This window comes from Lemur catta, chromosome 11 (assembly GCF_020740605.2).
Source record: "Lemur catta isolate mLemCat1 chromosome 11, mLemCat1.pri, whole genome shotgun sequence".
NCBI classification, from domain to species: Eukaryota; Metazoa; Chordata; class Mammalia; order Primates; family Lemuridae; genus Lemur; species Lemur catta.
The window spans coordinates 44430122-44444817 of NC_059138.1; the positions used below are offsets into that span (position 1 = coordinate 44430122).

The 14696-nt window shown below is 30.6% G+C and overlaps 1 protein-coding gene across 5 annotated transcripts in view; it reads right to left on the reverse strand.

Annotated features, from left to right (window-relative positions):
• Positions 1 to 4922: 4922 nt before the first annotated feature.
• Positions 4923 to 14696, reverse strand: part of HGF (hepatocyte growth factor) — a 66839-nt gene continuing 57065 nt past the window's right edge. For all 5 annotated transcript variants that reach the window (XM_045564494.1, XM_045564492.1, XM_045564491.1 and 2 more), the window contains 7 exons: positions 14081 to 14119; positions 12741 to 12837; positions 10166 to 10240; positions 9133 to 9279; positions 8518 to 8624; positions 8247 to 8392; positions 4923 to 5545 (listed from right to left, as the gene is read on the reverse strand). In XM_045564494.1, coding sequence (XP_045420450.1) covers positions 5369 to 5545; positions 8247 to 8392; positions 8518 to 8624; positions 9133 to 9279; positions 10166 to 10240; positions 12741 to 12837; positions 14081 to 14119 — 788 coding nt within the window. In that variant the 3' untranslated portion in view covers positions 4923 to 5368. The remainder of the gene's footprint in view (positions 5546 to 8246; positions 8393 to 8517; positions 8625 to 9132; positions 9280 to 10165; positions 10241 to 12740; positions 12838 to 14080; positions 14120 to 14696) is intronic.

The window sequence follows — 14696 nt, forward strand, 5'->3', positions numbered from 1 at the left end:
TTTTTTTTGATGATGTTATTTACTTTTTTGAAGCATAAATACGCATATAATCTATAATCCCATACTTCTTTTGAATTATATAACACATTGACTACCATGTGAGCTGTATTTAACTTAGGCTAGTTTTGAGCCCGGGGCTGCATGAAGCAAACCCTGCAAGAGGTTTGTGAAAATCTTACTTGTTGATGTTCTTATTGTTACAATTAACATCGACAATTTAATTCTAAAAAAGTGGATTGCATTGCATATAACTCATGCACAGAAAACAATAAAAAATAACAAATTAGAAAGTATCATTTTGTTTTAATAAAACACCATGGCCCCAGAGAAAAAAGTTTTTTTTCTAGTGTGACAGTCAGTGTGTTAAAGTAAAAGTGAGGTTTTTTTTTTTTCCTTTGCCAGGTAATTTCTGTCTTGCTTAGATGTGCGTTAGGCAATACCATATTCTTGATCATACTACAAACTCTGCCCCAGTTACTACAAATATTCCTTTTATCTTGAAGTTACTTTTAAATTTCAACTTTCCTAAATAACATATGCAGCTGTGATATTTGTAAATATAAGGGACAAAAGAAAAATATAGGCTGCCTAGAATAAAACTTCTAATGTGAATTTTACATGACAGGTTTGTAATTCGATGGAAGTGCTTTTAGGATTGGATGGGTTAAGGATGGTACTTGTGTAGGAGAATAATAAAATAGAATGAGGATAGAAATCCTGGACTAAAACATAGAGGAAACGCAGACCAAGGTGATTCTATTCAAGACATTGCCAAATGGTGACTAATTAGAGCATCACAATTTATAGGAGTAAGTAAATAAACTATATCGAGAAACCAACATAAATATTTTCTTAATGTTAATAATCAGGCCCCAGATATTTAAACTGCTTGCTTCCTCACTTCATTGAGGACCCTGTTCAAATACCATCTCTTAAAGAGGCTTTCCTGGACTATTCTACTTAAAATAGCAGAAAATAACTTTAGAATGGAATGGAATTCTAGAAAATAGAGAAAAAAAATCAAAATTTAGAAAAATAAACAGTATATATTTGAAATATTTTTACTGTCATCATAAATGAATAAGTATATATATCCTGCTTTAATCATAATCTTTAAAAAGTTCAGATATTGTAATATGGGCTACAGAATTAGATACATTAATCACCACTTCAGATTACTGTCTATGCCAGAAAAATTAGTAGAGCAACCTTTCACGGGGGAGAGGCACTATAAAACAATCTGAAATAATCAATGTTGTTATAAAACTCTCCTTGGTTAGATCATTGATGATTAGTTCTTCCAATGTGAATCAAATGAATCCATTTGATTTCTATTTATTCTGAATTTAATGCATGTTTTAAAAAGATACCCCAAAGTGATTGATTAAATAATTTAAAATCACTTTTATATAGTGATATGAGAAAGGAAATTAGGTGATAATTCGTAACCCTTTGTGTATATTGGCAAATTACAGCATAGCACCATTCTGGCAAATATGAAGAATAAATAATAATATTTTACAGTGGGAGAAATTGAAGTGCTTGGAGATTAATGGTTTACTGAAGACCACTTATATTTCCACAAATTTGGAATAAAAGAATAATTTTTGTCTTAGTTCTATAAACAAGTTATATGATATTTCTTGCAACAAGTATGTGTAATTTCTGTCAATGAAATCACTGTTGTTGCTGTTTTCTGCATTAAAGTCCTAGGACAGATACAATTATGCCCATGTATATAATTATAACAGAGAAGAGAAACATTTTGATAAAATATTTTATTATTATTAAGAATAATAATATAATCATGGTTATAAAAATAACAACTTTATTAACTACAGAGACTTATAATACAAGTCATAACCACAGTGTTCTCTTTTTTGGGTAAGCATCCAGCTATACCACTCAATAGGCAGCTTATCAATTTCCTATTTACACAAAAACAGTCATAACATCCACAGTATTTCATTTTCAGTTTCCTAAAGATAGAAACTTTCTGTGCAAATGGAAATGAACCTACTTAAAAGTTACACTGTCAAGATTTATATGATCCAGAAAATCTTAACTTTTTTTGTATTAGTAAATTCTTAGTTCTAAATTCACTTGAATGTTGAAATATAACTTCTTTTTGGATTTTATCATGAAAAGTAATTCATTTAAAAATTATTTATTTAAAAAAGACAAACACCATGTCTTTTTTACTCTGATTTTATTTATCAAATGAGTTTGTAAATATGGGATATAATTAATTGAAAGCAGTTACTTTTTGAATCTCAATAAATCAATTTAAGAATTCTTAGTATGAGACCTTATTAAAATTTTTTATCTCATGATCTCCATATTGCAGAACCAGTATTTGTTTTTTAAAAAAAATGTTTAGAAACAACAAGAAAATGCCTGACAGTAATTTCTCACTTCTTGACAGTGTTCTTTTCAAGAGAATGTTGTGGCTATAACATTCACTTTGTACAGTACCATTGGTACCAACAAGAAATATTCACAGGAATAAGTGAAATACAATTTTGCTATCACATGCCATTATTGTTATTTTTCTTGCCTTCCAGTGTCTCATATTTCCCATGGTTTGAAACACTGAGATAGCAAGCAAGAGCTTGTTAATACTAGAGATTGACTCGATATAAACCCTTTTACTGAGGACCTGCCCACAGCAAATAGGTAAAAGTCATTACACATTTTACAATAAAATTAAAGAAGTATACAAAAGGATTATTATCCCTTCTGCACGGCAGAGGCATTATGAGAAATATTTTAATTTTACATTTCAATTCCTGGTAGACATCAGAAAATGTCTATAATTATAACAGCACATAACCATTATTCAAACAGCCAAAACAAAAATAGCATTGAGAACTTCTGATTTAAAAGGTCCTTTTGTCCATGACACAAAATAAAATGGACTATTGGATAAATTAGACTTTTAAATTTTTTTGTAGTTTATTCAGACAAGAACACCCGGTAAATCATATCTTTCACAAGAAAATAATGACATGATTGCACCCTGTCCTACTACCTAAAATAACATGGATCTTGTTCATCTAGCTCTCATTGTCAATTCCACCCATTTCCCTCTATCACAAAAAAGAAAAAAAAAAAAAAACTTCCCAAAGAAGAATTGCTTTGTGCACCATGTTTGATTTATTGGTGTTGTTTTTAACGCTTTAATAAAATCAAAAACACTGTGTTCAAAATGTCTACAAAGTTAGCTGCATCTTGTATTTAGGTAATCCTATCTCTTTCCATGAAAAGTTAAAGGAAAAGACCTGAAAGTATTTTTAAAATGTGAGTATTTAAAAGTATTACAATTTTAATGAAAGTTTTACAAATATCATTAATACGTGACAATAAAATTTGGCTGCTTCCTCAAGAACAAACTATGGAAAATATTTAATATTTTGGCAATATGGCTTGGGAATTGTTATATGTTTTCATCAAAATGGCATAGTATATAAGGAAAAGAAAAACACAATCTGATAAGATGATGTGGACTGGCAACTAGTTGGATCTCTTTTTGCTTCTACTGTAAGTTTCTTGATACCAGCCAGTATCTTATTACCAAAAAAAAAAATGGCACAATTTGTAAAAATATTTCTGGATTTGGTGCCCTACACTCTGTGGACTAAGCTCTCCAAGTAGACTTAAGACCACTTTACTCCAGACTGAACAATATCCCAGACATTTTTAGGGCATTGTTTGTAGACTTTGGCCTTAATAAAGACCATTCAAGAGAACCAAGTCAGAGAAATGGGAATACTGTATTCAAAGCATTCAAATAATTATTTTTAAAGATGTTTTGTACAGTAAGATTTTGTGAAAATTCAAAGCTTTTCCTATTACTCTTTGTTAACCCATTTCTCAACAAATACATGCTCTTTAGCTAAGTATGACAAATACAACAATAAATATGATGATTTAGCTGTTATTATACAGAATACAAAATTTAAGTGAATATTGATTACCAATGGCATTAGGAAGATCTTATAAAATGAAGTAAGAAAAAAATGAATATATCTTGATAAAATATCTGATTCAGCAGATTCAACTCTACTTTTAAAAAAATAATTGAATACAGAGATTAGATAAGCTGATTCTTTTCCTTTCCTTTTACAACTTTTCTTTTATTTGAATAAATGTTTATTAGGCTAAAAGGCTGCCAGGTTGAGAAAAATATTTTCATTTTTTTCTCGGATATATACTTTAATGCATGATTTGATGAAGGGATATTTACAAAACTCTGAAGACATACGGACATTTTTCTCTTAAATATTTTTAAAAATTTAAAAAGAGAGTGGGCTAGAAACCAATTACAGCAGCAAGTTATAAAATTAACATCTGTAACTACATTTTTATTGACCAAAACACTTTTAAACTTAGACATTTATCTGAAAATTTAAGAAATGCTTTAGGAAAATAGATATGCAAATATCTTGCATAAATATGTGGTCCTAAATTTGGAGGAAAGAAATAATACAAATAGACCCATTACTCTCTTTCCTTTAAGATGTAGAAACTACATGAAATAACTAGGACAATAAATACAAGTAAACGCCTAAATTAGGTATTATTTAACTCTGTAGGTCATGACAACACCTGAAATGCCAACCAATGAAGGTCATCTGCAAATTATGTAGAGAAGATGAGCTAGTCATTTCAATGTTGCATCTTTCTGAAATATTTCTACTGGTCTTTAGAAATTTCTATTTTTTTGAGGAAAAACTATAGGTACATACTTCCAAAATATTTAGTGGTTACACTAGGTACACCATAATTTAAATTGTAGCACATGCACATGTATACCCAGGCATGAGTACATGATTATATGTTTTGTAAAAGTGTGTTTGTGTACCAGTATTGCAGGATACACAGTGAGGAGAAATGAATGAACCATAACATATGGCATATAAAATGTAATATAATTTAATACAGAGTTACAATTTAAGGACCCAAGGGGTAAATTGTTTCGGTGAGGTTAAAGTTACATTTAACTTATGGTTTATTCATCATTAAGAAACTAACCTTGGAAAGCAGCGTAGAGAGATTAATTGATCTTTTCCATTAAATCTTTTATCATCCAGAAATTATACCTTTGCATTTTTTAATCCATTCAAGTATCTTCAGGAAATATGTTACTACACTTGCATGTACCTTAACTCATTTCAACATTTACAAAATAACACTAACAAACAAAACAACAGAAAACACCCACAAATATTAATGAGTATTTTAACAAACATGACTCTCAAGTAGTTGTCTTAGGATTGTTTTAAGTGACATTTTAATTCCACATTCTTTGAAATCTTCATGTAAAAGAGAGCTGTATTGATGGATGCTTCAGGCACACTTACTTCAGCTATGACTGTGGTACCTTATATGTTAAAATAATTTTGTGTATCCATTTTGCATAATATGCTACTCGGACAAAAATACCGGGACGATTTGGAATGGCACATCCACGACCAGGAACAATGACACCAAGAACCAATCTCATTTTATGCTGTTCACAAACAAGTGGGCCACCATAATCCCCCTGGGAAGAAGATATACAACAACAAAGTATTATTAGACATAAAAAATAATAACTCAATAATATTATCCTATAAAGATTTGCATCTCAGAGATATATATATATACAAAAAATGAATAACTGAAACTGAAATATGAAGATGTAAAAATTGGTGCACTAGACCATTGTTTGTCTTTCTATTGAATTAGTCAATTAAGACTAAGGTAAGTACAAAGGTTGAAGTGCTCTATCATGTGTAATACTCACTTAAGAATGCCTTGCCTTTTCAAAACTATTTACTCATCCTTTAAAGTGTGCTTTGCCATTATTGAATCCAGATTAACACATAACCATTAATATCTGTTTAATAAGGTATAGTTTATATTTATTTTGATCATATAATGTTCAATATATTTTATATATAGAAAATTTGAAAAATATAGTAAAATACAAGTAAAAAATATCCGCCTTGTAATCATATAGTTTTAATGATTAAACTGCATTAAATTTTCTCTTATTTTTAAGGCTTTTTTTTCCTTCCACTAACCCTGGCCAAGATGATTTTAACAAGTTAAATAAAAAACTTGTAGTTAATAAAATAATTCTATTTATTATTTGGGAATTGCTCTTCCAGGCAAATAATGTTCCTCCACTTACTGTTGGCATTAGCAGTTAATATAGTTATATTCATATTTTATATCCTCCTTCCTGGAGGGTAGCCTATGATTTCATGGCATTTCTTGTATAGTAACCCTGTTGTATCACCAACTAAAGATAGAGGAGAGAGGAAAAGAAAGATTGATAGATTGAGTTCTGTGTATAAGTATGTATGTATATATTCATATATAGTTTATTTATATATAAATAAATATAAAAATAAAAAATAGAATATATTATATATGATATATAAATATATAATAAATAAATAAAAATCAACAGTATACATATTGTTGTATATAGCCATTACAACTGTACTGCATCCGTTTCATGTGCCAGGTAGCTTCCTAAGGATGCAATGAATGGATTTTGATGTCTTTATATGAAGAAGAGTGTTTAGGACTATCTTAATTTTCCCCCAACAGCAATGTGGTGAAACGAAACTAAACATTGCAAAATTTACTTTTGTGATACACAAGGAAAGAAGATAGTCATCAACACTCTATGATGGAGAAAACCAAGGTGAGGGTGAAGTAGAAAATCAAACAGTAAGGAAAAATAGTTTATTATAAGAGACTTTGCGTAAACTATGCCACATAGCTAGTCAAACTGATTTTTGAACAAATGCACCAATGATTTCTGATATGATTCTTCAAAGTGATTCACTTTGGAGACTTTCACTAAATGTGATGTTATTGCTATTTTACAAACATTTGGGAGATTTCTTTTTCAAATTTCTTTCAATGGTTAAATTGCCTTGATTTAAATGTCAGTGATATATATTAAAAAACATTCTGGAGGATAAATGCATTTTTGACAAGTGGTAGAATCAAGTTGAAGTCATAAAAGTAACAAAAATGGAATAGAAGAATAAATACTTTAATGCTAAAGTATATAAATGAAGAATGTGTCATTGATAAACCAAAGTAAAGGCTATTCTTGAAAAGCAGTTGTCAAGCCATTTTTAGTAATGGCAATAGGGCTGAGCTAAGTACATAATTTCCTAGATGATCTTTAAGATTGGGCCTCGCTCAAACTTCTGTGTTCAAAGGACTCAGATTGCTTTTAGAAAAAAATACACATTTATTATTTCTCCTAATAAATTTTCCCTTGTGGTAATGAACATGGTAATTCGGATTTGCTGGAAAGGCACCAAATTTGAAAGTGGTTATTAACACATAATCCATTTCTAACTGTATCATTTTAAAGCAGTTCTAAAAACTCTTAGTAAACATTTTCTTTTCAGAAATAAAATCTCAGAACAAGGTATAGAACACATGCATTTCAATACATATTATGCTCCATACTTAGGTCATGCATGATCCTACGTATCAGAGAACACTTCACTATTATTAAACTCATTTCATGGCTTGCTACATGTAGTATTCCATAATCCCACAGCTCCAAGGCTTAGAGAACATGTCTCTCACATTCAAAGTATATCTAAAATAATAGTTTAACAGTGTATCTATGTAAAATAGGGACAGGAACACTGCCAAGTTGAAGTAACGGTTGCCTAACAAATGAAAATAACCAAGCTCTTAAAGTCACAAACTTTGACCTTGAGGTTTTAAAAAATGGAATGTTGTTTAAGTACACACACACACACAGACACACACACAGACAGACACGCACAAACCAGCTTACCCAAAAACAGATTTAAAAGTTTAAAACCAGGCATGTATCTCTTAATAATATTATTAATGGAGTTCATTTATGAAGAATTTGGGAAGATCAGATAAATTTAGAAAAGCATCAGAAAAACGCAAGCTATTTTATCAAACTGATTTGGATACCTAAATTTGAATAGTTTTCCCTTAGAGTTCTGGCTTTGTTCATTTATTATTCTTTTGAGAGACAAACGTCATCATAGTTTGCTGCTAATAAAGCATCGGTTGTCTTACTGTTTAAAGATATGGCCAAGGATAACACAGGGTTACCTTTCTCAATTTCTCTCTCCTAAGACAGGTTTGTAAACGATAATTTTGACTTGAGGAAAATAAATAGAAAAAAGTAAACAGAAAAAGCTATCAATCACATACTCCTTATGAAAGCACTTCCTTTTTACCTCACATGGTCCTGATCCAATCTTTTCAGCCCCAGCACATATTTCTGACTCATTCAGAGTCACCTTCCCTTGATGATGCTGGCTGCATTTCTCATTTCCCATGATGTAGAGATGTGCTACTCGTAACAGACCATCAGAGTTGATCACTGGAATAGTGCAAAATAGAAACAGTATATGAGTACGGAGTAAAGTGAGAAAAATAAGAAACAAGACAAATGTGGTCTTTTTTCAACAAAATAGATATTGCCTCATCTTTTAAAAACCTGCTTACATCCGGTGTAGCCCCAGCCATAAACACTGCAAGTGGTCTTTTCAGGAATTGTGCATCCATAGTTAGGTAAATCAATCGTACTAACAAAATCGTCCAGAACAGCAGGCCTGAAAGAGAAAATACAATGGTAAGTACTCTCCATTGAATCAACACAAAATTAACATTAAAATGTAGTGTTCATGTTTAATATGCCATTTATAGAGAATGCATCTGGCTTCTTAAAAAACTGGAATGTCTAATATATAATGGCAAAATTTGGAATAGTAGTAGAGAAATGAGTCACTTATTTGCTAGTATTAAGAGTGTTTAATGATTTTTTTTATTTTACATTTTAAAGTTATCAAATAACTGCTCACAAAGCTTTAGTTTTAAAGCACACTGATTAGACTGTTGACTCAACTTTATTCATTTTTGAAAATTTTGCAAATACCTGTCTTTCTCCCTACATACACATACAGAGACCCATACATACATATGTATACACACATATATATGACATGTGACATATGCTTTTATAATAAATCTATATAAGAGAGGAAGAATAGCCACACAGCTGAGGAAAATACTTCAACAATTCTAGTCTAGGTTAAAAATACAAAATCTAAAGTAACTAACCTAGCAAGCTTCAGTAAAACCAGATCTGATCCTTCAGGTCCATATACTAGCTGGGAAACATTGAGAACCTGTTTGCGTTTCTCATCTCCTCTTCCGTGGACATCATGAATTCCAAGCCAAGCTTCATAATCTTTCAAGTCTTTGTTTCTAAGTAAAAAGTTTAAATGTAAAATATAGTTCCAAATTATGTAATATTATTCCTATAATATGAAAACCAGCTTACATCCAGTGCAGCCCCAGCTATTGCTATTTTAGCTATTTTAGCTTATAAGGGCAGAAAAGCAATCTAAATTTAAAATGTGATTCAAATTATAATAAATAGGAGATTCTGAATATTACAAGCATACTTAAGTGAAAAGAGCTTTTACATTGGTGAAATTCTAAATGGCTATTTACAAATTTGATTATCCTTGCTGGAGAGTAAGTCACTGGTGAAAAACTCTCAGGTAAAGCACTTTACTTGAATTCTAATTTTACTGCAAATTTTGTTTCATTTATGTCAGGTGTGGATATATTTGGTTCAGTAGTGGAGACTGAAGTTTTACACAAACAAAATCAAAGTGACCTTAATGAGAAGCAGGAAGTAAACTTAAAGATACTGCCTCCTTATCTTTTCCTTAAGTTAATTTTCATTGAAAATTATGCCCAGAATGACTCTGAGGCTGACTGCACATGAGAAAGGAGAAGTGAAGATTAAAATAGTCTATTGATAATCAGAAAGCAAATTTCTCTTTAGAAATAAAGGGTGCAAGTAGCAGGTTGAGATACAAATTATTGACATAATTCTAGCAAATTTTCCCCCAAGTGAGAGTAATATTAATTTTGAACAGAGGTGAACTGAAATAGTCCCCTGTAAGTAAACATCAGTGAAGTCAAAGTATGTTTTGTAAGCTAAATTTTAAAAAGAAATTAATAGGTTCACCCCATGCTACTGAATCTGTACAATGAATACGCATTCTAACTGTCAAATCTATACATAGACATATGTATTTTTAAAGGCTCAAAACAAATATTAGTTTCAAAAACATTTTACCTAGAAGGGAAACACTGTCTTGCGGTTAGAACCCAACTTTCTTTTATCAATGATCCTCCGCAGATATGTTTATTTCTATGAGAAAGAGGAAAGAGAAACAAGTAACATCTGTGCAGAAAGAGTGATTGCCAATTAATGCAAAACCTATGGCTCCATTTGTTATAAACAAATGCACTGTAGAGGCAAATGTAGAAATTAACCTAACTGGAATATGAATAGTTCTTTTATCTAAAGGGTGATATTTGGTGATTGCAGCATAAACTGTTTTTTTCATAATGTGATTACAATTTTATTAATTCAATTTTACTTTTGTGTAATTTAAAGAATCACTCATTACACACCAATATTGATTTCCCACAGACACCATGCATGCACACACATGCATCTATACTTGTAAAAATATGTGCTACAAATATAGGATGATTAAAACACACAAAAAAATTGGAACTATTTTCAGTGTTTGATCATGAGAAATGCAAAGTTGAGTTCTTATTTAAACTCTGAAAACCATCCGTAGCAACAAATATTGTTTGTACACTATTTCCTACTTTTGCTACCATTATTTAGTTTTGATATGATAAAATATAACTTAGTTTGAATTTGTTAGTTCAGTGTAAGACTGATAATATAATATTTGATTTATAAAAGTTAAACAGCTTTGAAAGACAAATCATGTAGGAAATTGTAAAATATTTTTAAAGAATTATAAATACTAGTGCATTTATTTCCTGATATCCAAAATTTATAAATCTATTTTTTTTTGGCAGAGACATGGAAAACTTACAATGTTTCACAATTTACATTTCCAAACAGTACAGATGTTCAGTGCTTCAGAGAGTAGTACTAGAATATTCCCAGACTAAGACCACAGTTATTTATGGCCTTTGCCACACAGGAGGATAAGAGTATATATGGAGTTTTAACTTCTGTTCCTCTCAGTATGTGTTTTGGAAGAAAAACTAAACAGCTGTTGTTACTAAGAACTTGGATTTAAAAGGAAAATAAATTTCTAAAAGTTTATAATACTCTGATCTGATGAAAAAGGATTTCCTCTGCTTCTCCAAAAATGAACATTACCAAAGAAGTATTCTTGTATATTCTCTTTTAGGTAAAAATAACTTAGAAGTATATGTCTTTTTCTTCTATGGTTATGAGATTAGCAAAGAATCACCAGTTAACTCAGAGATGTGGATTTTTTGAACATTTTCTATAATAAAAAAAATTAAACACTCCAAAAATTTCCAGTCTTTATTAAATCTTCATATTGTACAATCAGCTTTAATATTCTGGTTAGTGTCACAATTCTATTTCAGTACTACATACCTAGGACAGCTACACTATAATTATTGGCATAAATATTTATAAAATCTAATGAGTTATTCATTGAGAAAAATGAACTTTCAGCCATATTTTACAACATTACGGTTATCTAAAGTCATATATATCAAGGGATGTCAACTGCTTGTCACAAATTTGTTTATTCATAAAAGGACTTCAGTTTCAAGTTGTCTCTATTCTATTTTAATGTTACTGTGATTTAATGGTATTAAAAGATATATTTGCCTCCTCTGTTCTAGGATATTAAGGGTAAATGAACAAGGAACATTTCCTAAAAGAGCAAATCTTTAAGTTGAGATTGGAAGAATGAGAAAGAATTTTCAGGCATTAAACATGGAGGACGAAAGCCACAACATGTAGTGGGAATGCAGGAAGGAGGAAGTTGAGATGTCTAGAAAATAAGAGAAATTGTGGCTAGAATTCAGGTATATTTTGGGGTGTTTACTGTATGATGAGGTTCTGATAGAGATAAATAAAAACATAAATATTTTATCATTCTGATTACCATAAAGAATAATATATGTAGTATATGAAAAGTTGTAAGATCAGATTTTAAGTTAACTTATATTTTCAATATTTAATTCTTATGACATAATTATTAAGCTTAATTTTCTTTAACAATATAATTTGCAAAGTGATTTTAGATAGAACATGCCATTGATTCTTAAGAGCATTGAGAAAAACATGTCAAGAATTTTTTATTCACATTGTTCATTATAATATCAAAACTATCAATATAGTTTTTTAACCTTTTTTGTAATGATAAAATATTTCAGAATATAAAATGGCCAATTTCATTTGAATGATAAGGAAAACATCAGAAATTAAAAACAAATATAAAATTTCTGACATGATTATGCATAGACATGTTAGAAAATAAACTCATCATAGATTGGGCACTTAATAACATGTATTATAATGACTACTATGATATTAAGGTATAAATAGGTTTTCTGTACAGTTGTTCTTTGCTTAATCAAAACCAAAGTGTCCCTTGGATTTGGAGACAATGCTGACACATATGGGATCTTTGTGAACATTTTCAAACTCACTACCTCTGGAAGCACAAATTGCAAAGTCCAGAGCAAGCAGAATGTGATCAGTCTCCTCACTTACCTCCTCAGCGGGGTGCACTGTGGAGGGCACGACCTTCACAACCCACATGGACCATACTTCTGGGAATATGACTTTTGCAAATTGTCTAAATATGTTTGATTTGGCATCTATTAATAATTACCTGTATTTCAAACTAACCATCCATCCCACATTTGTTCGTGTTGGAATCCCATTTACAACTCGCAATTGTTTTGTTTTGGCGCAAGATATTACAGGATCTGAAACCAGGACCAAACATAACATTTTGACATAACACTTTGAAATAATCAGTGCCTCTCAGTTTTCTTAAATGCAGTAATAACTAGACAAATGTAACTACTGCAATTGTATCAGAAGGACATTTTGGAGAAAGAGTAGTATTATGTGACCACAGTACCGTGTCAAGCCTCTAACACTTACCGTCTTCATATAAGTAGAGGGACACAGAAAAACTAATCAATTCAAGGCAGACAGGATCGCCATGCTAGTGACAGTGGCTTTGCTCACTTATGCACTAAGAACAAGTTCCTCAGGCCTAAGCCTAATGCTGTATTTCCCTCACCACTCTCAACATAAAATGAACCAATGTTATTTATAGTTGTTGTTTCTAAATGTCAATAGAAATCAATAGCCTGAGTGAAACAAAGCAAAACATAACTATATTTGGTTATTTTTTCTGAATTTGTGCAGTAAGAATGTAGAGCTATTTTGAAACACATTATTAACATTAAATTTATTGAAATTATATCCAAATGACATAATTACTATATCCAAATTATTATGTCCAAATGACATAATACAGAATTCTTTGGAGTAAACGTTTTCCTAACCCTCCTCAGTGTTCCTCGCCTTCTTCTTTCTACTTCTGCCCAGGGTCTAGAATAGATTTCCATTCGCGTCCTCAGCCCGGGGGCAGCAGGTGGTCTTTTAAATCAAAACACTTGAGCAACTTTGTTCAGCCCAAGAAATATGTGAAAAGCAAAAACAAGCAGCTCCCACTAGATTCTTAAATTGAGGCTTAAGGGAACCTCTCAGATTGTATCATCTTTTGCCTAATAGACTGTGGGGCGAGCAAAGAGCTTTAAAGATAGAGCAGAATAGAGACACTGAATAACTTTCCAATTTTCTGGTTTCATTCTTTCTGTCTTTAGCATTCCAATTTTATTTAAACGATAGTATATATAAAAGCAATCCATTATTTACATTGTGCCCCAAATTAGAAGTAAGTATCAATGCTTTTTTCAAAATCACATATATCAGTTTATAGATTTTCTGATAGAGAATCAAATTTTGTTATTCAATATACAGTTCCCTTTGAAATTCCTTCATCTACATATAGAAAAAAATTTTAAATAATAACAAATAGATTAACTTATTCTTCTGATGGAAGTTAATAAAGACAATTTTCTATGAAGAAAATAATGACATAATTTCTGACACATAGAAAACCAGATATACCTTATATTTTGAATGATTACTTACGGTCTAAATTTACTATTGTAGGTGTGGTATCACCTTCACCTGTAAAAATAAATATATAGATAAATATAATTCATACATACATATTTCTCTTGCATAAAATCAAACTATATATTAAAATTCAAGTATCCATACATTGAATAATTTCCTAAGATTCTTGACATTTTATTCAAAGATAAAATGTCATAGTCCTCTTTTGAGTAATTATGTATTACTTTTATTGGATAATATCGTAAGTATATTCCTACTGGTACTAGGTGATGTGAGGAGAGCCCAATTTTATGGCTGTGAAGGTTCTCAGGTGTGTGGTGTGATGACTATTGGTAGCTTGAATTTCACTGCTAGCATCAGTGAGTCATTTTATTCTACCAAGATGCCCAACGTTGTACACAATGCACATTTTATTAAATAGAACTAATGCATGTGTCTGCTTGCACCCTTCATAGCTAGACTATTTTGTCTTTACTGTAATTTGAATCATTTAAATTTTTTCTGAAAACTTTCGTTTTCAATCTTTGCAAGAATTCCGGATGATAGAAATTAATGTCACTAATGGGAAAAGACAGATACCAAAATATAATTATGCTTTGTTGTTGGACTATTTCAAAAATTGGCTTTT